The following is a 20,935-nucleotide window of genomic DNA, read 5'->3' as shown; positions in this document are numbered from 1 at the left end:
ATGGGTTCAAAGACAGGAGTTTTGTATGTGGTGGCATTAGTATTCACAATAATCTTGGCTCTTGAAACGACAAGTTCCTCAGCTGATCTCTCTCCAAACTACTACGACTACTCATGTCCAGCTGCCTTACCAGCCATCAAGAAGGTTGTGGAGGCTGCAGTCTCGAAGGAACGTCGTATGGGAGCTTCTCTACTACGTCTCCACTTCCATGACTGTTTCGTCCAAGTACGTAGTTAAACGACTCGTCGTTTCTCCATGCTAAATATATATGCGTATTGATTATAACTTGTTATGACGTAGGGTTGTGATGGCTCAATACTTCTGGATTCATCGGACACTATTGACAGTGAAAAGCTAGCTATTCCGAATGCGAACTCCATTAGGGGATTCGAGGTCATTGATGACATCAAGGCCGAGGTCGACCGTGTCTGTGGCGGTTCAGTCGTCTCCTGCGCCGATATCTTGGCCGTTGCTGCTCGTGATTCTGTGGCAGCGGTGCGTAAACATATAAATATATATATATATATTCATATATATGCACTTCAATTATATATATTACAGTTCCCTCTCAGCATATAATTAGGATTTTTTTCCTTCGAATATGAATTTAAACTATAACGTACTGAATGCTTGTTTTAAATTAGAACAAGTACTATTGTGAAATTTTAGTGATATCATACTGAAATACACAAAAAATTACAATAATAACAATTTATAGACACATCAATAAAAATTGTGAAATACTCTTTTTATAACGTAACTCTTACTTATTTTTGATAGAAACTTATAAATATATAACAGGGTAATATTATATCGAAAATACTATTTCGTAAAAATAATTTTTAGCACAAATAATTTACCTAAAATAATACTTTAAAATTTTATTGTCACTACCCATTACTACTTTATTCCTCATATGATGATAATACAATCAATGAGGAATTATATATATTAAATCAAACGTTCTATTTTTATTCATTCACAATACAAATCATATTATAGAATTTAATTTTTTTTATCACATATGCAATGAGCACACGCATTTACGTCATATAGAAACTATTTTCTGATTTATTCTCAAATTTTTTTTTTCAAATGACCAATATCATCTATATATTAAGTACGTATCAATAGTATATCTAATAGTATTATAATTGATCTAATTAAACAGCTAGCAGGCCCCTCATGGGTGGTGCCACTAGGAAGAAAAGACTCAACCACAGCCAACAGGGACTTAGCCAACCGCGACATCCCACCACCATTCCTCGACCTTGCGGCACTCATCGCCAACTTCAAAAACCAGGGCCTCGACGAGAGAGACCTCGTCCTCCTCTCCGGGGCCCACACTCTAGGGTTTGCTCAGTGCACATCCTTCAGGGCTCGCGTCTACAACGACACCAACATCGACCCCGCTTTCGCCGAAATGCTCAAAGGAGTGTGCCCTACCGTCGGAGGTGATACAAACCTCTCTCCTTTGGACCCCTCACCAGCCGAATTCGACCAGAGGTACTTCACCGAATTGACTTACTACAAAGGACTTCTTCACTCCGATCAGGAACTCTTCAAGGGCGGCGCCACCGATGAATTGGTCAGGCATTACAGCATCAACGGGGAAGCTTTCACGTCAGATTTTTCCAGGTCGATGATTAAGATGGGAAATATTAAGCCTTTGACTGGGTATGAAGGTCAAGTCCGTATCAATTGCAGGAAAGTCAACCAATAATTGATTAATTGTTAGTGTTATTTGTTTTCTTTTTCTTTTAATTGTCATGCAAATGTTTTAAATTATTGATCGAGGTAAGACAAATAAGAGGGTGTAAATAAAGATTCATACTTAATTATGTTATAGATAGGGAGAAGTATTTTATATACTTAAACCCTAAAAATATATAGTAACGATGAATCGTTCAATTTGTATGTACATCCACGGTAGCTGTGACGTGGTATGATCTTTTCATTATATAAAAGTCTTTGTCTGATTATTTTTATGTTCCGTAAGAAAGCTAAATGGGTAATATTCTATTTTCACGTTTTTATATGATCTCAATTAAATAAGATAGTCTTTGTTCTATTAACATATGCATCCACCTCAAAACTAACAAGTAAATGAGTGGAGTAATTGTAATTTATTTATAGGTGTATTAATATATGCTGGAAAAAATTTCAGCAAATCACTTTGTCCAAATATGAGATTATCAAAATATTGTGTGATTAATTCAGATTGGTTTTTAGTAAATTCACTTTAGTCAAACCTGATATTATCATAATATTGTGTGTTTAATTCTGATTGATTTTCCTAAAATCACTTTGGGCAACAACTAATATTACCAGAATAAGTGTGATTAATTCTGATTGATTTTCAGATATTAAGATCCCATATTTGTGGGATATTTGGGCGTTAATGCACTTGATTTTACACACATTTTCAACCCTCCATGAAGCCTATAAAATGAGACTTCTCATCTCATTCGAAGACACACAGATACAAAGTATCACACACAAACTTCTTGGTCTATTTCTCTCTTCAATTTTTCGAGTATTTTCTAGTGAAAGAGGGAACATTTGTTTCAAGTTCGCCTGAACAGACACAGTGGTGCTTTCATCCTGCTTGATAGTTGTTGTATCATCGGAAGTAATTTCTCACGAATCCTCTAGCACTGTTCAGGTAGAGGGGGTAAATCTTCTTTAAGGGAAGCGTGTTTCGCATACCTCAGCTTTGGTTTATTCTTTGTATTGTATTTTCTCATTTATGTTCTTCAATTAAATATATTAATATATATTTCGTTCTTCTCCACTATATAATTTCTAACATTCTTGAAGCAGATTTCGACTCCTTAGAGAAGACGAACAGATTGAAGGGCGTAAACTATTTCTGAATTTTGTTTGTTTTGCTATTTAATCGATACTGATAATATTTTATTATCTTTCCATGCTCCCAATTTTTTTTTTTATATATATATCTTGATTACTAAATAGATTTACCGATTATAGATTATTTATCTCATATATGAATTGATATGAAAGTTTTGTATATATGTTATATGCATTTTTTTGGTACTTTTATATCCTGTTGTATCCATATGGAATATATCATTTTTTTATATGCATGAAACATATATATATATATGTCATATATCCTTAACGTATTCCAGAATTTTGAACATATATCATATATTTTTTGTTTTAGCATATTGTCTAGTTTAAATACATATATGCATATTAATGAAATGCTCCACATATTCTTGTAATTTATGGGGAAAGATATATGTATATTCACTTATCTTAATTGATATTGTCATTACAATTATATATATATATGTATGTGTGTGGAAGTATATTATCATAATAATTATGAACATATTATGTAGATTTCATTTTCCATATATATGTACGATTTATGCATATTAATATATATATATGGAAGACTTCTCAATGGTTACTACTCATAGATGGGTACTAACAATTATGATGATGTGGTAACATAGTAACTTAGTATAACAAGTCACCAACAAGTAAATATTTTTTTTTACACTAATTTCGAAATTAATTATTTTTTGTTTGCCATAATTAATGGTGCTTCCAACCAATGAGAAACACTAGCTATATTTAGAAATTGACATGCATTTGAAAAATAAAAATTTTATAATATTATATTTTCATAATAAATACATGTTTTTCATCAAGTAACCCTTCCAAAAATTTGAAAAAATCAAAATTTATTTTTAAAAATATTAATTAACAAGTATAAATATGGACCATTGATCTTAATCCAACGGTTAATATTAAAGTAACCATCTATGGGTAGTAACCATTAAGAGTGCACCCATATATATATATATCTTCTATATAATAAGTGTGTAGATAACGAAAATTCTTGGTTTTAACGGTTTTTTATTTTTTTAATGTTAATTTTAACAGAATATTCTTATATTTAACAGAATATTCTTATACCTAACGGTAGTTTGTAAACACTTAAACTTAAATAAAATAAAATAAATAATTAAAAAAATTAAAATATAATATTTTTGTGATATTTTACAATGATAGTTATTTAAAAATAATAAATAATTAAACAAATTAAAATAGGATATTTTTCGGATATTTTATAATAATAATTATTTAAAAATAATAAATGATTAAATAAATTAAAATATGATATTTTTGAGATATTTTACAATGATAATTATTTAAAAATAATAAAATCATACATTTTATAACTTAAATAAAATTTAATTAAACATAAACTCACTTATTAGAATAATATCATATTAAACATATAATATTATCTATTGTGAATTAGCAACAATTTTTTTTTTAAAACTAGCAAAAATCTTAAATTTAAAATCTTCCTATAATATTTACTATTATATTAAACATATAATATATAAGAATAAATATAAACTTAAATAAAAATAAATAAATTATTTAATTAAAATAAAATATTTATTTCAAAATTTATATGACATTAATTTAAATTTAATAAAAATAATTAATAAATTTAACTAAAGGTGCATATTGCACTTACTTGTATCTAGTATATATATATATAACAAGGAAAGTAATGGGGCAACTGGTGCCTTAATTTTATTGTGGTAATCAAGCTCTTCAACAGGTTAGCTATCTTGTCAGGCTTTAATCAACAAGCATCTATTTAAGCAACATCACTGTAGTTTCTCTAAGATAAAAACTTTATTTAGAAAATGACCGAAAATGAGAGAGAGGGAGCCAAACTCATGAGTGGAGAGTATGAGAGTAATACTGAGTGATTATGTATATGAGTTGGGAAGAAGGTGAAAAATAGTTAATTTTAATTAATCCGGCTTCTAAAATTATATACCGACGCCTTCAATGCATGGGTATATGTCTTTTTTTTTTTAAAAAAAAAAAACCGAAAAAAAAAAAAGAAGCCTCGAGTCATCTATGCAATGCGTGAGATCACTTTTACTTTTCACATAGTGATGTATTATGTTGCAACGCACTAGTACTAAAATTGATCTATGTCGACGCAAGAGTTTATTCCACTCTTTTTTCATAAAATTCAACAAAATTTATGCCCACGTATGGTCGTGATGAAACTCCCATAAAAAAATGAATGATTTATATGCTGAAATTTTTCGTTTTATGAAAAGCTCTGGTAAAAGTAGAAAATGTTATTATAGTGTATATAGATATATAATTTATAAATAAAGAACATTGAAATATGTTTTTTTATATATATACTAATTTTTTTATGTTAGTGATAAACTGAAAACTTTAGGATCCGCCCTAGCTTATTAATATATATTCATTATTATGAAGGAAAACGAACTCCTACTGGTTAGATTTTAGTTATTAAAAATCATTTTACTTGGCCAACGTCAAAACGTACATACCCTTTTTTCTTAGGATGACTATTTCGATAACCGACCAAAATCAAAAAAAGTACGTACAATATGCACTGAAAATATACACATACTCTTGAATTTTTGATCTAGTCTTCAAGCTCTCTGTGTGATTTAACAATTAGTAACACATAAAAATATATCAGAGAGTTGTTGGTGTGTCTCCACAATTGCGTTAGCTCGTTTAACGATAACATAGTATATTCTTCTTTCAAGTTATTCTATGAATATTATGATGTGTGTTTATATTTATATACATATATGTGATCCATCAATTTATAAAAAAATGCTAAGTCGTTCCTTTTATTAAAAAAAAAAAAAGTCTACACACATACATTTTGACGCAGGTAATATATGTGTATATATATATATATATGCACTAAATTTAAAAGTGGTGAGATCACTATTTTGACTAGCATGGCAGTTTAATTAGTTGACTAATTCTTTATGATTTCTTGTAACGTTGGCTTTCGAGTCTGTGATAAGTTATCGTATATACAAATATATCAAGACTAATAACAGAGGTTATTTAATTTCTCAACGAAAAAAGTTAACTGAGTCTTGTAGAATTTCTCTCTCTCGCTCTAGCTCTGCTCCACCTATAAATACAATAAGTTCTATAACGATCATATATATTGATTCAAAATCTCAAGCTAAGAAATGGGTTCAAAGAGGGGAATATTGCTCAATATGGTAGCACTACTAGTATTAATAATCTTGGCTCTTGAAACGACAAGTTCCTCAGCAGACGAACTCTCTCCCAACTTCTACGACCACTCGTGCCCCGCCGCGTTGCCGGTTATCAAACGGGTTGTGGAGGAGGCGGTCGAGAAAGAGCGCCGCATGGGAGCCTCTTTACTTCGTCTCCATTTCCACGATTGTTTTGTAAATGTAAGCAAAAACGACGTGTCGTTTCTCCCAACATAACTATATGTTACGCACTACTTAAAGCTAATTATACAATAAAACTAAAGCTTGTTTCTTTGTAATTAATTAATGGTGTTAATTATTTATTAGGGTTGTGATGGTTCACTACTTCTGGATTCATCGGAGACGATCGAGAGCGAAAAGCTAGCGCGTCCGAATGTGAACTCAGTGCGGGGATTCGAGGTCATCGACGATATCAAGACGGAGGTGGACCACTGCTGCGGTGGTTCTGTTGTCTCCTGCGCTGATATCTTGGCTGTTGCTGCTCGTGATTCTGTCGTGGCGGTGAGTATATATATACGTAAACTTATAGGTATTAGTCATATAGTTATATAGAAGAAATTAGGATATATATATATACTACTCTTAAGACAAATATATATATATACAGTTTTGCAAAATAATCAAATACAGGAACAATATATATATATACAAAAAAAGCTAAATATTTCATAAAAGGAATAAATTGAATGTACATATATTTCTCATAAAGTTTTAATAGTGTGAGATATTTCATAGAATATAAAGAACATTGAGCATAAACAGTAACTACGTATAAAAAAGAAAGATTATATTATTAGACACGTATAAGAAACTTTTTGTTATACTGGTAAAAGGAACATAAACTTAGACCTATAAATTAGAATATATATTTTTTTTAACAAAGCATATATGTATACGGTGATATATATATATATATATACATATATTCTTTTAACTGTTTCTAGGTTACGTAGGATAATATAATTGGATTGGATAGTATTTATCATTTGATTTTGTTCAGAATTGAAGACGTGATATTGAAAAAGTTAATCCAACAACCTAAAAATAATCCCTAGTAATAACTCAATCCCGTTCAATTTATATGTATATATATATATAAATAATTTTACCATAAATTCCTCATCATTATCTTTATATATTTCAATTTTATTAAGAAGAAAAAATTAGAACTACTTTGAATTCAATTTGTTTTTTTTTTTCTTCTTAATTTAGTAATGACAAAATAATGAATCCATTCATTATTCTATATTATTTGTTTCTGTTATAGTTTTAATTTAATCTAATCTTACTTTCCAAACATACATTACCTTAATGAATTACATACGATATGTAAATATATATTCATATGAATATAAACAGCTAGGAGGCCCATCATGGGAGGTTCAACTAGGAAGAAGAGACTCCACCACAGCAAGTAAGGACGCAGCGGATCTCAACATTCCACCTCCGTTCCTTAACCTAACGGAACTCATCCAAAACTTCAAGGACCATGGCCTCGACGAGAAAGACCTTGTCTTGCTCTCTGCTGCTCACACTCTAGGGTTTGCTCAGTGCTCTACCTTTAGAGATCGCCTGTACAAAACATTGATCCAGCTTTCGCTAAGAAAATCAAATTGATATGCCCTAGGGTCGGCCGCGACACAAAGCTCGCTCCTTTGGACCCCACTCCGGCCAAATTCGATGGAAAGTACTTCCACAAATTGTTTAAGTACAAAGGACTTCTCCACTCTGATCAGGAACTCTTCAGTGGTGGCTCTACTGATGAGTTGGTCAAGCATTATAACCAAAACTTGGAAGATTTCTTGTATGATTTTGGCATTTCGATGATTAAGATGGGAAATATTAAGCCTTTGACGGGGTACGAAGGTGAAATTCGTATCAATTGTAGGAAAATCAACTAAGTTACTCTCTCGTTTATGATCATAGGCATACCCTAGTGGTATGTACTATACCTCTTCTCACAAAGAGAACTCAAATTCGAATCCCCCCTCTCCCCCAATACTTTCTTGTTTATTGTGTGGTTTATTTTATATATTTTCCTTTGTATAAGTTTGTTTTAATTAAGGAAATCTATTGAATAATCAATAATTATTTACTACATAATTATTTTCCCTTTTGTTTAGGTTATGTATTGAATTGAATCTTCATTTTTTTCGTGTATCATTCATTATTCATGTCCCACCACTCAATAATAATCTTATTATTTTTATATTCTATAAGTTAATTAATTATTATTTTAAATGAAGTATTTGCACGTTGTTAGTTGATCGGACATATAGGAGATAGAAAATGGGACATATAATTTGATCCCATTACGTGCTGTCAAATAGGTAAAGCAACACCCTTTCATTTACAACACAAATCTATACTACAATGATGAGACAAAAAAACATTTAAAAAAAAAACAAAAAAATACTTTTGCCTAAATTATAAAATTAATTCTCACTAACTTTTTTAGTTCAAATGTACATGATTTAATGTATCATTGTTAAGAGTACTATAGTACGGGAAACCTTCCAAAGATGGACATTTTGTTGGATCTTATTTTATAGCAACAAGTGCTTAGCACACTATACACATTATCATATTAATGAACAAACATAATTAAGCACCAACATTATCAGTTATTTATGTGATTTGCCATGAACCAAAAAATGTACACAAAAATATATTGTTTACCTTTTTAAATATGTGCTTTAGTATATATAAAAGAGATCTTTTTACATTGAGGAAATTACATTTTATATGAGATTTTTAATAGAGTGTGCAAAAATATGGTTTATTTTTTAAAAAAAAAAAAAAGTTAATCTATGGCTTTTTTTAAGATTTTTCACTTTTATGGGTTATTTTCCTGTATTTTTGTATAAAAGTTTGTTTATGTCATAGTTTTACTCTTAATCAAGTTTTATTAATTTGGAATGATATGTTTGTAATTTGATTATTATTTTTTTAGCTTATTTATTTTTTTATAATTAATTTTATTTAAAATTTTCTTTGGTTGTTTTGCAAACTTTTTTATATGAATTGTGTTTATTATTTTTTTATTTATTATAAACATTTTTTCCTTATTTTTATATTGTATGCTTCTTTTTTTCAAATCCTGTGTAAGGTAACCAGTCACTTGATTGATCTTTGACAATTATGTAAAAAAATCCTAGAGCTGGGTTAAATAACATGTACCAGGAGGAGTTAACAGTTCCCTTGAGAAGAGTAATATTCTGCCATAAAAGGGGTAACCAGTTACCGTAAAAGAGGTGACAGGTTACTCATATTAAATATGAAAAGAAACATCAAATTTGAATGAAAAAAAGGAATAACACTTCATTAAAAAAGGAAGAAGTAACTATGATTTTAGTAACATAGGTAACCAGTTACCATAAAGAACCCAAAAATATACACACACGTCATAACGTGAAGATTGTTACACCCAGATTTCAAAAACTGAGATTGTGACCTCGAAAGCTGGATTCGTCAGGTGTGAGCTCGTGATATCTAAAGTGCATGTTCGTGATCCAGGTGCCAAACCCTCGAAGCAAGGTGGCAACCTCGAAGATATGTAACCTCAGAATGATATCTAAGCTCGAAAGACGTAGCGCCGGAGTATATCCGTTGTCGGGTGTCTTCGGATCAAGTAGCTCGAGCTTGACAAGGGTATAATCTCATAATATAATGGCCTCGGTGGTATTCACCCGCTCCAAGCTGGTCTTGGAGTAAGGTGGCCAGCTCATAACTTACTCAGAGACCTAGACTGACATGATGTTGGTTGCTGACCTCAAAATCCATGGATTCAAGAGATATTTATTGTTGTAACTTCCCTACAATAAAGGGATATTAACTAGTCGGTTATACACCCCTGGTCTTCAGGGGACGTTTCCTTGTATATGGGAGTTACAAACTTTAAAGTAATTAAAGTTGTTAATTTACATAATAACTTCTTGAAATGTGTGGGATTGGATTCTGAGATCTCCTCTATAAATAGAGATTTCATGTATCTCTGTAAGGGACCAAATTTTTGTAATCTGGAGAGAAATTCTGGAGAATTCATCCTTGAACGATTTCCAGAAAACTCTAAAGTCCTAATAAAAAAGACTTGTGGACTAAGCAGAGTTAACTGCTGAACCACGTAAAAAATCCCCATTGTTCTATTGTATTATTCATCTTTGTCATAGTTTTATTGTTTACGTGCTCTACATTTTAAGTTGACGAAAAACGGCGTCAACAGTTTGGTGCTTTCATTGAGTGCCTTAAGCAGTACAATCCCTTAATAGCTATGGCCGCGAATGATCAGAATATTCCTGAAGAAAACTATCCACGACGCCCTGGGAAGCAGCCAATGGTAAATCCAGAAATTGAAGAGAGAAGTGAGTCCTCCGATTCTCGGGGACCTCCAGCACCTCCGGCTCTAAGGGATGATGATGACATGTACTATAATCCTGAACGGTACGTCCCCATTGTGGAACTTGAAAATCGACAGTTAGGAAAACAGTTGGCTGAGGCCAATAACCGGAACGAGGAATTGGCTAGGTTAGTTGTGGAGGCCCAGGTGGCTCAGCCCTAACCTCCACGGGAGAACCAAGCCCCACCTCCGCGGGACGTTCATGTTCCTCCCCGCAAGCCTCATGGGCGACCCCGGAAAAATGCTGCCACAAGGAGACCAGAGCAACCTGCTCCCTCAAGACCCCAAAGAAAAACTCGAGTTAGAGCCCCGGTTAACTCAACTGTAGAGTTACCAGCAGAAACTGGGAATAATCGAGCCCTTGTAGAGGCTCCAACTCAGACTCCTGGCGACCCGCAGAATACAACCGAGCCGGCGCGAGCAAACTCGGGACCATCCAGACCGCGAAATGGGTGGCAGCCACCATCACCCATACAGTTCCCTCCATCGCCAATAAGATATCCCTCACCACCTCGGAGGAACACGAGGCCAGCTCAGGGTGATGAGGAAGGGCGGGTAGGACGGAAACACGGTAATAGAGGAGCTGCGAGGGAACGGAGAGACACCCAGCCTACGAGAAGTCAAATGTCCCAGTCTCGCACTGCAGAGACGAGGCAGCATGAAAGAGATCCATCTCGGAATAATCATGCCACAAGCCTCGCCAGTGACGACTCAGGAGACACTAGATCAGTCAGCATGTATGATCAAGGTCGAAGAAATACTGGAAACCATAGGAACCGCTCCGACCTGCGGGAACACCTGACTCAGAATCGGGGTAGTGGTAATCCATCGAACCCGGACCTGAGAGATCACCTAAATGGGCACAAAGATCCCCTGCGGAGGCACGAGCCTGGACTTGTGATCAATGATAGCCAATTTCAGGCAAGACCCCCTGCAGACCCGGTTCAAGAAAGAATTGATCAACTGGAAAGGGCCTTTAGGCTCTTGCAAAATGAGCGAGGTCGGAGTCGGGATGAGGATTCTAATGAGGAGCTCGAACCATTCGCTCCCCATATTTCCAACACTCCGTTTCCTCAAGGGTTTTGGATTCCTCATGTCTCACCTTTTGAAGGGAAGTCCGACCCGTACGGTCATCTGAGTACATTTAACACCATAATGAGAGCAAGTAATGTGGGTTACGAGCTCAGATGCATGTTATTTCCAGCATCGCTTACAAGACCAGCAAAAAGTTGGTTCGAGAAATATAAAAGACATTCAATCACTTCTTGGGATTAGCTATCAAAGGATTTCAAAAAACAGTTTAGAACCATTATCAGGGTAAGACCCGAGGCATCAACTTTGACCAACGTTCGGCAACAACCAAGCGAAACGTTGAAAAGCTACCTTATGAGGTTTAATCTGGAGGTTGCCTGAGCTCAAAATGTGGATGACAGCGGTCATCTAATGGCTGTCCAAGCTGGGGTAATGCCGGGAAGTCCTCTCTGGGATGATATGCAAAGAAAACATGTGAGGTCCTTAACCAAGTTTAATAGGCAAGCTCAGAGGTTTGTCAATGTAGAGGAGGTGAGGTCAACACTGAATATGACTTCTCAGCCCGTAACTACAACGATAAATGTAAACTATACCTCGACCTCGGCAGACCTGTCAGCCTCAAAACCTCCTGCAGAAAACCCTTCCAAAAGGAAGAAGAACGAAGGAAGTAACCCCGAGGCGGAAGGGGGAAAGAAGAAGAAAGGGGAAAGGTATTTATCCGTGTACAAAGTGTACACCGAGCTCAACGAGTCTTGGGAGAATATATACCTGGCTAATGAAAACCAGGTCCCTTTCAGGCGTCCAGACCCCATGACAAATCAGAAGTCCAAGAGGGACTCCAGCAAGTACTGTCGATTTCACAAAGACACTGGGCACAGTACTGATGAATGCAGGCAGTTGAAGGACGAGATCAAAGGACTGATCTCGAGAGGATATTTTAGACAGTATGTCAAAAACTAGAGTAACAATCAGGCTTCTACTAGCCAGAGGGCAGCTGCGCCACAACCTGCTCAAAAAAATAATTCTCGAGCAAGAGAATAAGATAGGCCCCCTCCGATTGATGGAGAAGACATGATACCATCTCGGGTGGGCCTCATCTCGCAGGGACGAGAAAGAATGCCCAAAAGCAGTATGTGAACGAGCTAAAAACTGGGGACGGGTCCCCCTATGAACCCAAACCTAGAGCTCCAAAGTGCCAAAAGATTGAATCTCAGTCGATAACCTTTACCGAGGACGATGCGTCCCATGTTCAGTTTCCCCACAATGACCCACTGGTCATCACTCTCCAGCTCGCGAATAAGAGAGTTCAACGAGTTCTCATAGACAATGGGAGCTCAGTGAACATTCTCTATAAGGCCACCTTAGAAAAGATGGGACTCGCGCTTCGAGACCTAAAAGCTTGTGCAACGACCTTGTACGGTTTTTCAGGAGAGGGGATTGCCTGTATGGGGTCCATTGAACTCCCAGTAACCTTGGGAGACTACCTAGTCTCAGCAACCAAGATGATGGAGTTTGTAGTAGTGGACCTGCCATCGGCCTATAACGTGCTGCTCGGGAGACTCGCCCTAGTAGGGCTGGGGGCAGTCTCGTCTGTAAGGCATTTGGCCATCAAGTTCCCGACTTCTAGTTGCATCGGGACGCTGAAGGGAGACCAGTTAGCTGGAAGGAAATGCTATAGCATTTCCATAAGAGGAAAGAAGCAGGCGAGCGCACAAGCACTCGTCGTTATTCAGACTAAGGACGGGACGGTCTTGGAGATAGATGAAGAGATCGATCCAAGAGTGGAGGAAATAGATGATCTCGAACCATTGGAAGAGCTCGAAGAATCAGATCCCTCGAAAACGGTAAAGGTCGGGAAAAATCTCCAGGAAGAAACTAAATAGCAATTAATTTGCTTTTTGAAGGAAAACCATGATGTCTTCGCGTGGTCACATTCGGACATGGTAGGAATAAGTCCAAATATAGTGAGCCACACGCTGAATATCGATAAAATCTTCCCGCCAAAGCAACAAAAGCGAAGACAACTGGACAACGATAGGAAAAATGCCCTAAAAGATGAAGTCGATAGGTTAAAGGTAAACCGATTCATTAGGGATGCTTTTTACCCCGATTGGGTAGCAAATTCGGTACTGGTCCCAAATCCTAATGGGACGTGGCGAACCTGCATTGACTACTCAGACCTCAACAAAGCATGTCCTAAGGATTGCTTCCCTTTACCACGGATTGACCAACTCGTTGACGCCACGGCAGGACATGGGCTAATATCATTTATGGATGCCTATTCTGGATATAACCAGATTTCCATGCATGCTCCTGACCAGGAACATACGAGCTTCATAACAGATAAAGGGTTGTATTGTTATAACGTCATGCCATTCGGGCTCAAAAATGTTGGGACCACATACCAGCGACTCGTAAACATGATGTTCTCCGAGCAAATAAGGAACACCATGGAAGTTTATGTTGACGATATGTTAGTCAAATCTCAACTTAACAATAACCATGTTGATGACCTCGAAGAATGCTTCGCCGTGCTTCGGAAATATAACATGAAACTTAACCCTCAGAAGTGCTCTTTCGGAGTATCTTCAGGAAAATTCCTGGGTTTCATTGTAAATGCTCGAGGAATAGAGGCTAATCCAGATAAGATTCAGTCCTTGATCGATACGCCTTCACCTCGAAAACACAAAGATGTCCAGAGTTTGACAGGCAGGATGGCGGCACTAAGTAGGTTTATATCAAAATCTACAGACCGTTGTCTTCCATTTTTCAACCTGTTGGGGGGAGGCAAGAAATTTGAATGGATAGAGGAGTGCAAGTTGGCTTTTTAGGAACTCAAGAAACACCTCGCAGATCCCCCTATACTGTCAAAACCCATTACGGGAGAAATTATGTGCTTATATCTTGCTACGACCAAGCACGCCATAAGTGCAGTGCTCGTGTGAGAGGAAGAAAAGGTGCAAAGGCCCATGTATTACGTCAGTAAAAGGTTACTGGGAGCAGAGTCGAGATATCCTTTGATGGAGAAGCTAGCTCTAAGCTTAATTCACTCATCCCGAAAACTTCGACCCTACTTTCAAGAGCACCCCATCCATGTACTAACTGATCAACCACTAAGACAAGTCTTGTCTAAGTCGGAAGCTTCAGGTCGACTTCTTAAATGGGCAGTTAAACTCGAACAATTTGAGATCACCTATCATCCAAGGACGACCATTAGGGCGCAAGCCTTAGAGGACTTCATAGTGGAATGTACTGGCATGACCAACAATGAAGTTATAACCCCGGCCCACGAGCTGTGGAAACTTTATTTTGATGGGTCATCTAATGAAAATGGATCGGGGGCAGGAGTAATTTTGATCGCTCCTGCAGGAAGCAGATTTCATTCTTCCTTGAGATTTGACTTCAACGCATCAAATAACGAGGCCGAGTATGAGGCTTTACTGGCGGGACTTCGCATAGCCAAAGAGCTCAAAGCTAAAGCAATACATTGCTACAGCGACTCCCAGCTAGTGGTTAACCAAATTTTGGGAGAATACCAGGCTCGTGGTACAAGAATTGCAGCATACTTGGAAAAGGAAAATTAGCATTAGAACATTTCGAGTTCTATGCGATAGAACAAGTCCCTCGAGAACAAAACTCGAACGCGGATGCCTTAGCCCGGCTCGCTACCTCTACCGAGAATGATGAGCTGAATGTCGTACCAATTGAACATCTCTCGGCACCTAGTATTAACGACCCAGAGCAGGAAGACGTGTGTATGATCGATTCTGAGCCTACCTGGATGACTCTGATAGTTGAATATCTCGAGACCGGCGTCCTTCCGAAAGATCGGAACCAGGCTCGAAAGTTGATGTATCAAATCCCTCGTTATACCATTATGGATGGAAGGCTGTATAGAAGAGGATATTCCATGCCATTACTTCGGTGTGTAACTCCACCTGAAGCCAAGAAAATCATTGAAGAAATTCACGAAGGGTTCTGTGGAGACCATACTGGGGGGCATAACCTGTCTAAGAAAATCATATGCCAAGGTTATTTCTGGCCTACCGTCAAGTCAGACTCTTTTGATTACGTAAAAAAGTGTGATAAGTGCCAAAGATTCGCCACAATTCCTCGAGCTCCACCGTCTGAGCTAACTATGATGACCTCCCCATGGCCATTCGCGGTATGGGGAATCGACCTCATAGGCTCTCTTCCGACGGGCAAGGGCGGAGTAAAATACGCGGTAGTCGTCGTAGATTACTTCACAAAATGGACAGAAGCTGAACCGTTAGCGACTATAACCTCCTAAAAAGTCCTTGACTTTGTGGTGAAGAACATCATATGTCGATACGGGATGCCGAGGAAGATTGTGTCCGATAACGGAACCCAGTTCGACAGCGATCTGTTTACCAACTTTTGCGAAAAAAAAATGGAATAATAAAGAGTTTTTCGTTAGTGGCCCATCCCTAGGCGAATGGCCAGGTCGAAGCTGTGAACAAGACTCTAAAAAGTTCGCTAAAGAAAAAGTTAGAAGAAGCAAAAGGAAGATGGCCTGAAGAATTGCCCCGAGTCCTATGGGGATATAGGACTACAGCCCGTACATCGACAGGACATACCCCGTTCTCTCTAGCATACGGTTGCGAGGCTATGTTGCCAGTTAAGGTCGAAATTCCCACAATTCGAGCCCTCGCTTACGATCAAGCCTCGAACCACTCTCAGCTCGAAGAAACCCTTGACCTGATCGAAGAAAGAAGGAACGAAGCTCAACTAAAAAATGCTGCATACCAACAACGAGCTACCCGATACTTCAACAAAAGAGTTCGGGATCGAAAATTTGGTGTGGGAGATTTAGTGCTAAGGCGTGTATTCTTGGAAATGCGGGATCCAGCAGCTAGCATGCTCGGGCCAAATTGGGAAGGACCCTACCAGATAGAGTCAGTCATCCGACCCGGTGTTTACAAGTTGGCGAGATTGGATGGAAATCTAGTACCGCGATCATGGAATGGCGAACACCTATGACCGTACTATCAATAGTATAGGAAGGATGTTGCCTGTAACCATGCTTGTTATCTGTACTTTTTTCTATTTTTGGATTCTGTCAAATAAAGGTTGATTTCGTTTAATATGCTATATTTTTTGCAATCTCTCTTAATTTAATAACCTATGGTCACACTCATAGGATATTAAGGGGGCATTAGTGGTACATATACCATCAGCTTGAAAAATAAAATAACATATACGAAATACATACAAGTGTTTGGATATAACCAAATACGCGAGTTAAGAATGTTTGGATATAACCGAACTATCAAAAGTACACAAGTATTTGGAAATAACCAAATGCGCGAGATGAGATAAGTTTGGATATAACCAAGCTGGCAAAAAGATAAAATGTTTGGATGTAACCAAATATGCAAACTAGATTAAAATGTAAGTGTATGGATTACAAACCTAACACGACCTTAATAGGTTTGGAACAAACCAGCTAAAACTAATCGGCAGTAAGTTGGAGCATAACCCACTTCGTGTTAAGCCGAGATCGAGGCTGGAGTATCTTACAAAACAATGGTTTCAACCTCATAACCTCGGAGAACTAACCTAGGACAAGAAAAAGTAACTAAAAAGTAAGATATAACTAAACCGTTTGCATTACACACCATACAAGTACTTTCGGGTGCATGGTTAAAGTAATATCCGACCTTGATAAATAACGAGATCGGAAGAGGATAATTCGAGCAAACTGTGCATGAATGTATTGAACCTTGAGCTTAAATCCAAACTATGTTTGTGTGATTAAACAAGCATATATGACTCTTTAATATAAAATGTGCAAAATATTTCAAACCGAGAAATGTAAAGCATATATATTAAAAGGAAGTCAAAAAGAAAGAAAAATTGTACCAGCCCTATGGGCATAAATTAAAAGAAAAAAATTACAAAAAATAATGGGACGCAGCCCCGAGGTAAGATTTATGAAGGAGCAGTCTCCTTAGCCTTCTCAGCATCAGCAACACTAGACTCACCAAGACGAATAGCATGACTACCCTCCTGAGCCTCCTGAGCAGCCTCCTCTGCTTCAAGCTGAGCATGCAATTTGGCCACGAATCCTGCCTCGAAAGAGCCTAGGAAGCTAGTGTCAAGGTCGGTGTTGCTGGCCCAGATCCTATACATGGCTAGATCAATCGCCTTGTCCTTCTTCTCTTTAAACTCGGTAAGGAGACAAGCCTTTTCATTCTCCATTATCTCGAAAGTGGCGGCCTTCTCCTCCTTAAGCTTGGCATTGGCCTTCTCCAGCTCCGCAAGCCGAGCATTCACCTTTTCAAGCTCGACTGTCTTAGCCTCCACCTCTGTCTTCGCAGCCTTGAGCTCATCAGCCATCTTAAGCTGAAGATTCTTCGACTCTTGGGCAAAATACATGCTCGAATGCACCTCGTTGGTCAGCTTATAATTAAGCTGAGCTGAGACAATAAGAGCCTGACACACAAAGAGATTGAATTGGAACATATGCTAAGGCACATAAACAATTAAAAGTAAGTTGTGAAAAGTTACCGCGGTAGTAAGCTCAATACTCTTATCATAAAGAGTATTGCAGTCCTGAGCTTTATTCAAAAACTCCCAATGCGCAGCGTCGAAACCACCAAGGCTCTGACCCACCCGAGATAGGATATCTGAGCCGAGTATAGCTCCGTGGGCCCCAACATCTTTGTCAATCACGAACTCATCAACATGAGTACGGATCGACAGCATGTGTGACTTGGAAGTTGAGGGCTTCTTTGGGGGTGGGCCGAGTGTTGGGTGGACTGTCACCGAGGGAGTCATGGAAGAAGTGACCGAGATGGACGCTTCGACCTAGGTGGTCGGGTCCTCGGCTGTGCTCGCAATAGTCAAAGCTGATGTAGGAGTCTTCTCAGTGCGCTTGAGGACTTTGGAGGGTCGGTTCGACCTCCGTGAGCCTATCGGGCGCTTACTTTTTTGAGCCCCCTCACCACTAGCAAGCACGGCATCAAGATCGAAATCCATGGCACCTGCACAATTGCAATGAAGTGAGTAAAGAAAAATCTAATTGGAACTCTCCCCCGAGCTCGTGCTCGGCGACCAAGAAATCCCTCTATCTTCAGAGGAGGCTGGGGGAGTACCTTCCCTATAGGTGGAAGTCAATCTCGAAAGGTCCCTATAGTCATTAGTTCCGTACTGAACAGCTACTCCATCCCACACCTCGTTCAGGCTATACATGGTGTCGTATTTCCCGAGCCAACTATCAAACCTATGTACCCTATCATCTACCCAAGACCATACATAGAAATGGTCCCTATCATCCTTACATAATACTAACCTATCAGATCTATGTTTTAGCAGTGAGGGAGACCACATATTCGAGCTAAGGATGACTGTACCTTGCTCATCGGAGCCAGAGCTCGAGCCCTCATCGTTGGCCTCATTCCCCGATTGTGGACTCCTATGGCGAGCTGAAGATGGGTGCCTCGCATCTCTTCTCAGGGGGAGGTTGCTGGTTGGCAGAGGAACGAGCTCCCATCGGTCGTATTTCTTATTGGACCAGTCCAATGTCGACTGATCCTCCCCTAAGAGCCCACATGCCCGGAGCTTGTCTTCATGCAGGAGATAGGAGAGGGATCTCCTGCCGTAAGGAAGTTGCAGCAGAGTCTCTCTGTGCTCCGTCATCTCATCAGTGGGAGTAGGGCGATGATAGTTGGCTGGAAAATCAAACGCATTCCAACTAAGTACGGGCCTAAAAATAAAGTTGGAGCACAGAAAAGAAGGAGGTTGAGATACTTACGAATCCTTCTGAACGAGTAGTATTGAGACGGGGCTAGGCCATCTTTCCATAAGAAGGCCTTCTTGAAGTCAAGAGGATGATTGGGAAGATCCTTGAACATCTTCTCGGATAGCTCGAGAGATAGTAGAAGCCATCTCCTCCCCGAGCTCAGGAGGGATTGCTTTTCAAACAAAAGAGATATAAGATCTCTTTAGGCGAAGGCCCTTCCCACTTCAGCTCGTGGTAAAGCGACCTTAGGGCGGACAGAACCCTATAAGAATTGGTGTTGAGTTGGAAGGGAGCCAGCCCAACATAGTCCAAGAAGCCTTTAAAGAAGGACTTCAAAGGAAGGACAACTCCTGCCTTCATGTGCTCCTGGCTCCAAGGTGCATACCTCAGCTTGCTGTCAGGGTTTCCATCCCCCGGAGCATGGCAACTCCGCTCGTGGGCAGTCAGAGCTTGGCACCTAAGCGAGCCCAACAGCCTTACGCCGTGCAGGGCCAGAATATCAGATATCTGTCCCAGCAACGTGACTGAACTCCAATAGTGTTCGGCCTCGAAGAATTCCCTCCTTGGCTGCAAAGTGGAGGGTTCCCCCATCAGTGAGAATCGAAGATCCCCCGGCTTGTACGCGACTGTCACTTTCAGCCTGGGATCAAGGGGGATCAGTCTAGGCTCGGAGTCAAAATCCGGATAAAGAGCCTCTCGGAGGATTTTTCTCTTCTTCTCTATGACCTCGACGATTTGGCGTCGGTAATGAGCTCGGGTTTCTTCTTGTTCACGAGCTAGCTCGTGTTCACGAATCAAACGCTGGTTCCGGGTAAACAACGACTCCAGGCTCGGAGTTTTTGGCGAATATGGGATGGCAAGCAACAACCCCCACCGTCTTTCTAGATTCTATGACATCTAGCAAGAAAGAAAAAATGGTGAGGGCCATGCATGCAAGGAATCAAGAATAACGATCTAGATGGTTCAAGATCGAAAATGCTTGGATACAAAATGAGCTCGATCATGGGGACCCGATTAGTGTCATGGCGTGTATTTCACGAAAAAGGGAGGAAAGTGGATTTAATCCTTGAAAATCCTGAAATATCAGGGAAAAAAGGTGGCGGTTATTCAAAAGTGGTATTTTTGGGAATCGTGCATTCTTTAAAACCCATATTTTGTACCCAATATCTTGGTATACAAGATATGTCCTCCAAAAATTGGGAAACCCAGAAAAAAGACCATATTTGGGTCTTCCTACACATGAACTAGGTTTAGAACCAGTAAGTGTAGAAACCTAAATCTAATATCAATCAGTCGAAGCATCCTAGTGCATTAAACTAAATAATGAAGCAACACAGTCCCAGAGACTAATAAGCAACAGAGACGGAAACACACGTAAAAAAGAAAAAAATATATAAAGCCAAAACCAGATACTTACACACTGAAGATGGTGGTTGCAGAGAAATAGATGACTGAAGAAGAGGCTGCAAGTATATTCTCACGGTCTCGAACAAGCTGATGGTTCTTTGTTTCTTTGGCCGAGAGAACATATAAAAACAAAGAAAGTTCTTTCTGGGTTTGCCTCTGGTTTTCTTTCCTTTTTTCCCCCTGATAAATGTAAAAATGAAAGGAGAAAGACGACTAGAATCTTATTTATAGGTCTGAGGGAGT

At 38.5% G+C, this 20,935-nt stretch overlaps 1 protein-coding gene and 1 pseudogene across 1 annotated transcript; both read left to right on the top strand.

Moving 5' to 3' along the window:
• Positions 1-1,723, top strand: LOC133802273 (cationic peroxidase 1-like). The gene is made up of 3 exons (XM_062240553.1): positions 1-225; positions 301-495; positions 1,172-1,723. Exons 1-3 carry the CDS (start codon positions 1-3, stop codon positions 1,721-1,723), a joined length of 972 nt encoding a protein of 323 aa, XP_062096537.1.
• Positions 1,724-5,948: 4,225 nt separating this feature from the next.
• Positions 5,949-8,073, top strand: LOC133802272 (cationic peroxidase 1-like; annotated as a pseudogene).
• The last annotated feature ends 12,862 nt before the right edge of the window (positions 8,074-20,935 follow it).

The sequence above is a fragment of the Humulus lupulus genome, chromosome 9 (genome assembly GCF_963169125.1).
Source record: "Humulus lupulus chromosome 9, drHumLupu1.1, whole genome shotgun sequence".
NCBI lineage: Eukaryota > Viridiplantae > Streptophyta > Magnoliopsida > Rosales > Cannabaceae > Humulus > Humulus lupulus.
The sequence above is the reverse complement of the archived record's forward strand: the minus strand, read 5'-3'. Positions and strand labels throughout refer to the sequence as shown.

Bases quoted from the DNA above. Each gene is read 5' to 3' on its own strand.
- LOC133802273 (XM_062240553.1), top strand. From the start codon at position 1: ATGGGTTCAAAGACAGGAGTTTTGTATGTGGTGGCATTAGTATTCACA. The intron at 226-300 runs GTACGTAGTTAA...GTTATGACGTAG, and splicing joins TCCATGACTGTTTCGTCCAA to GGTTGTGATGGCTCAATACT. The intron at 496-1,171 runs GTGCGTAAACAT...CTAATTAAACAG, and splicing joins CTCGTGATTCTGTGGCAGCG to CTAGCAGGCCCCTCATGGGT.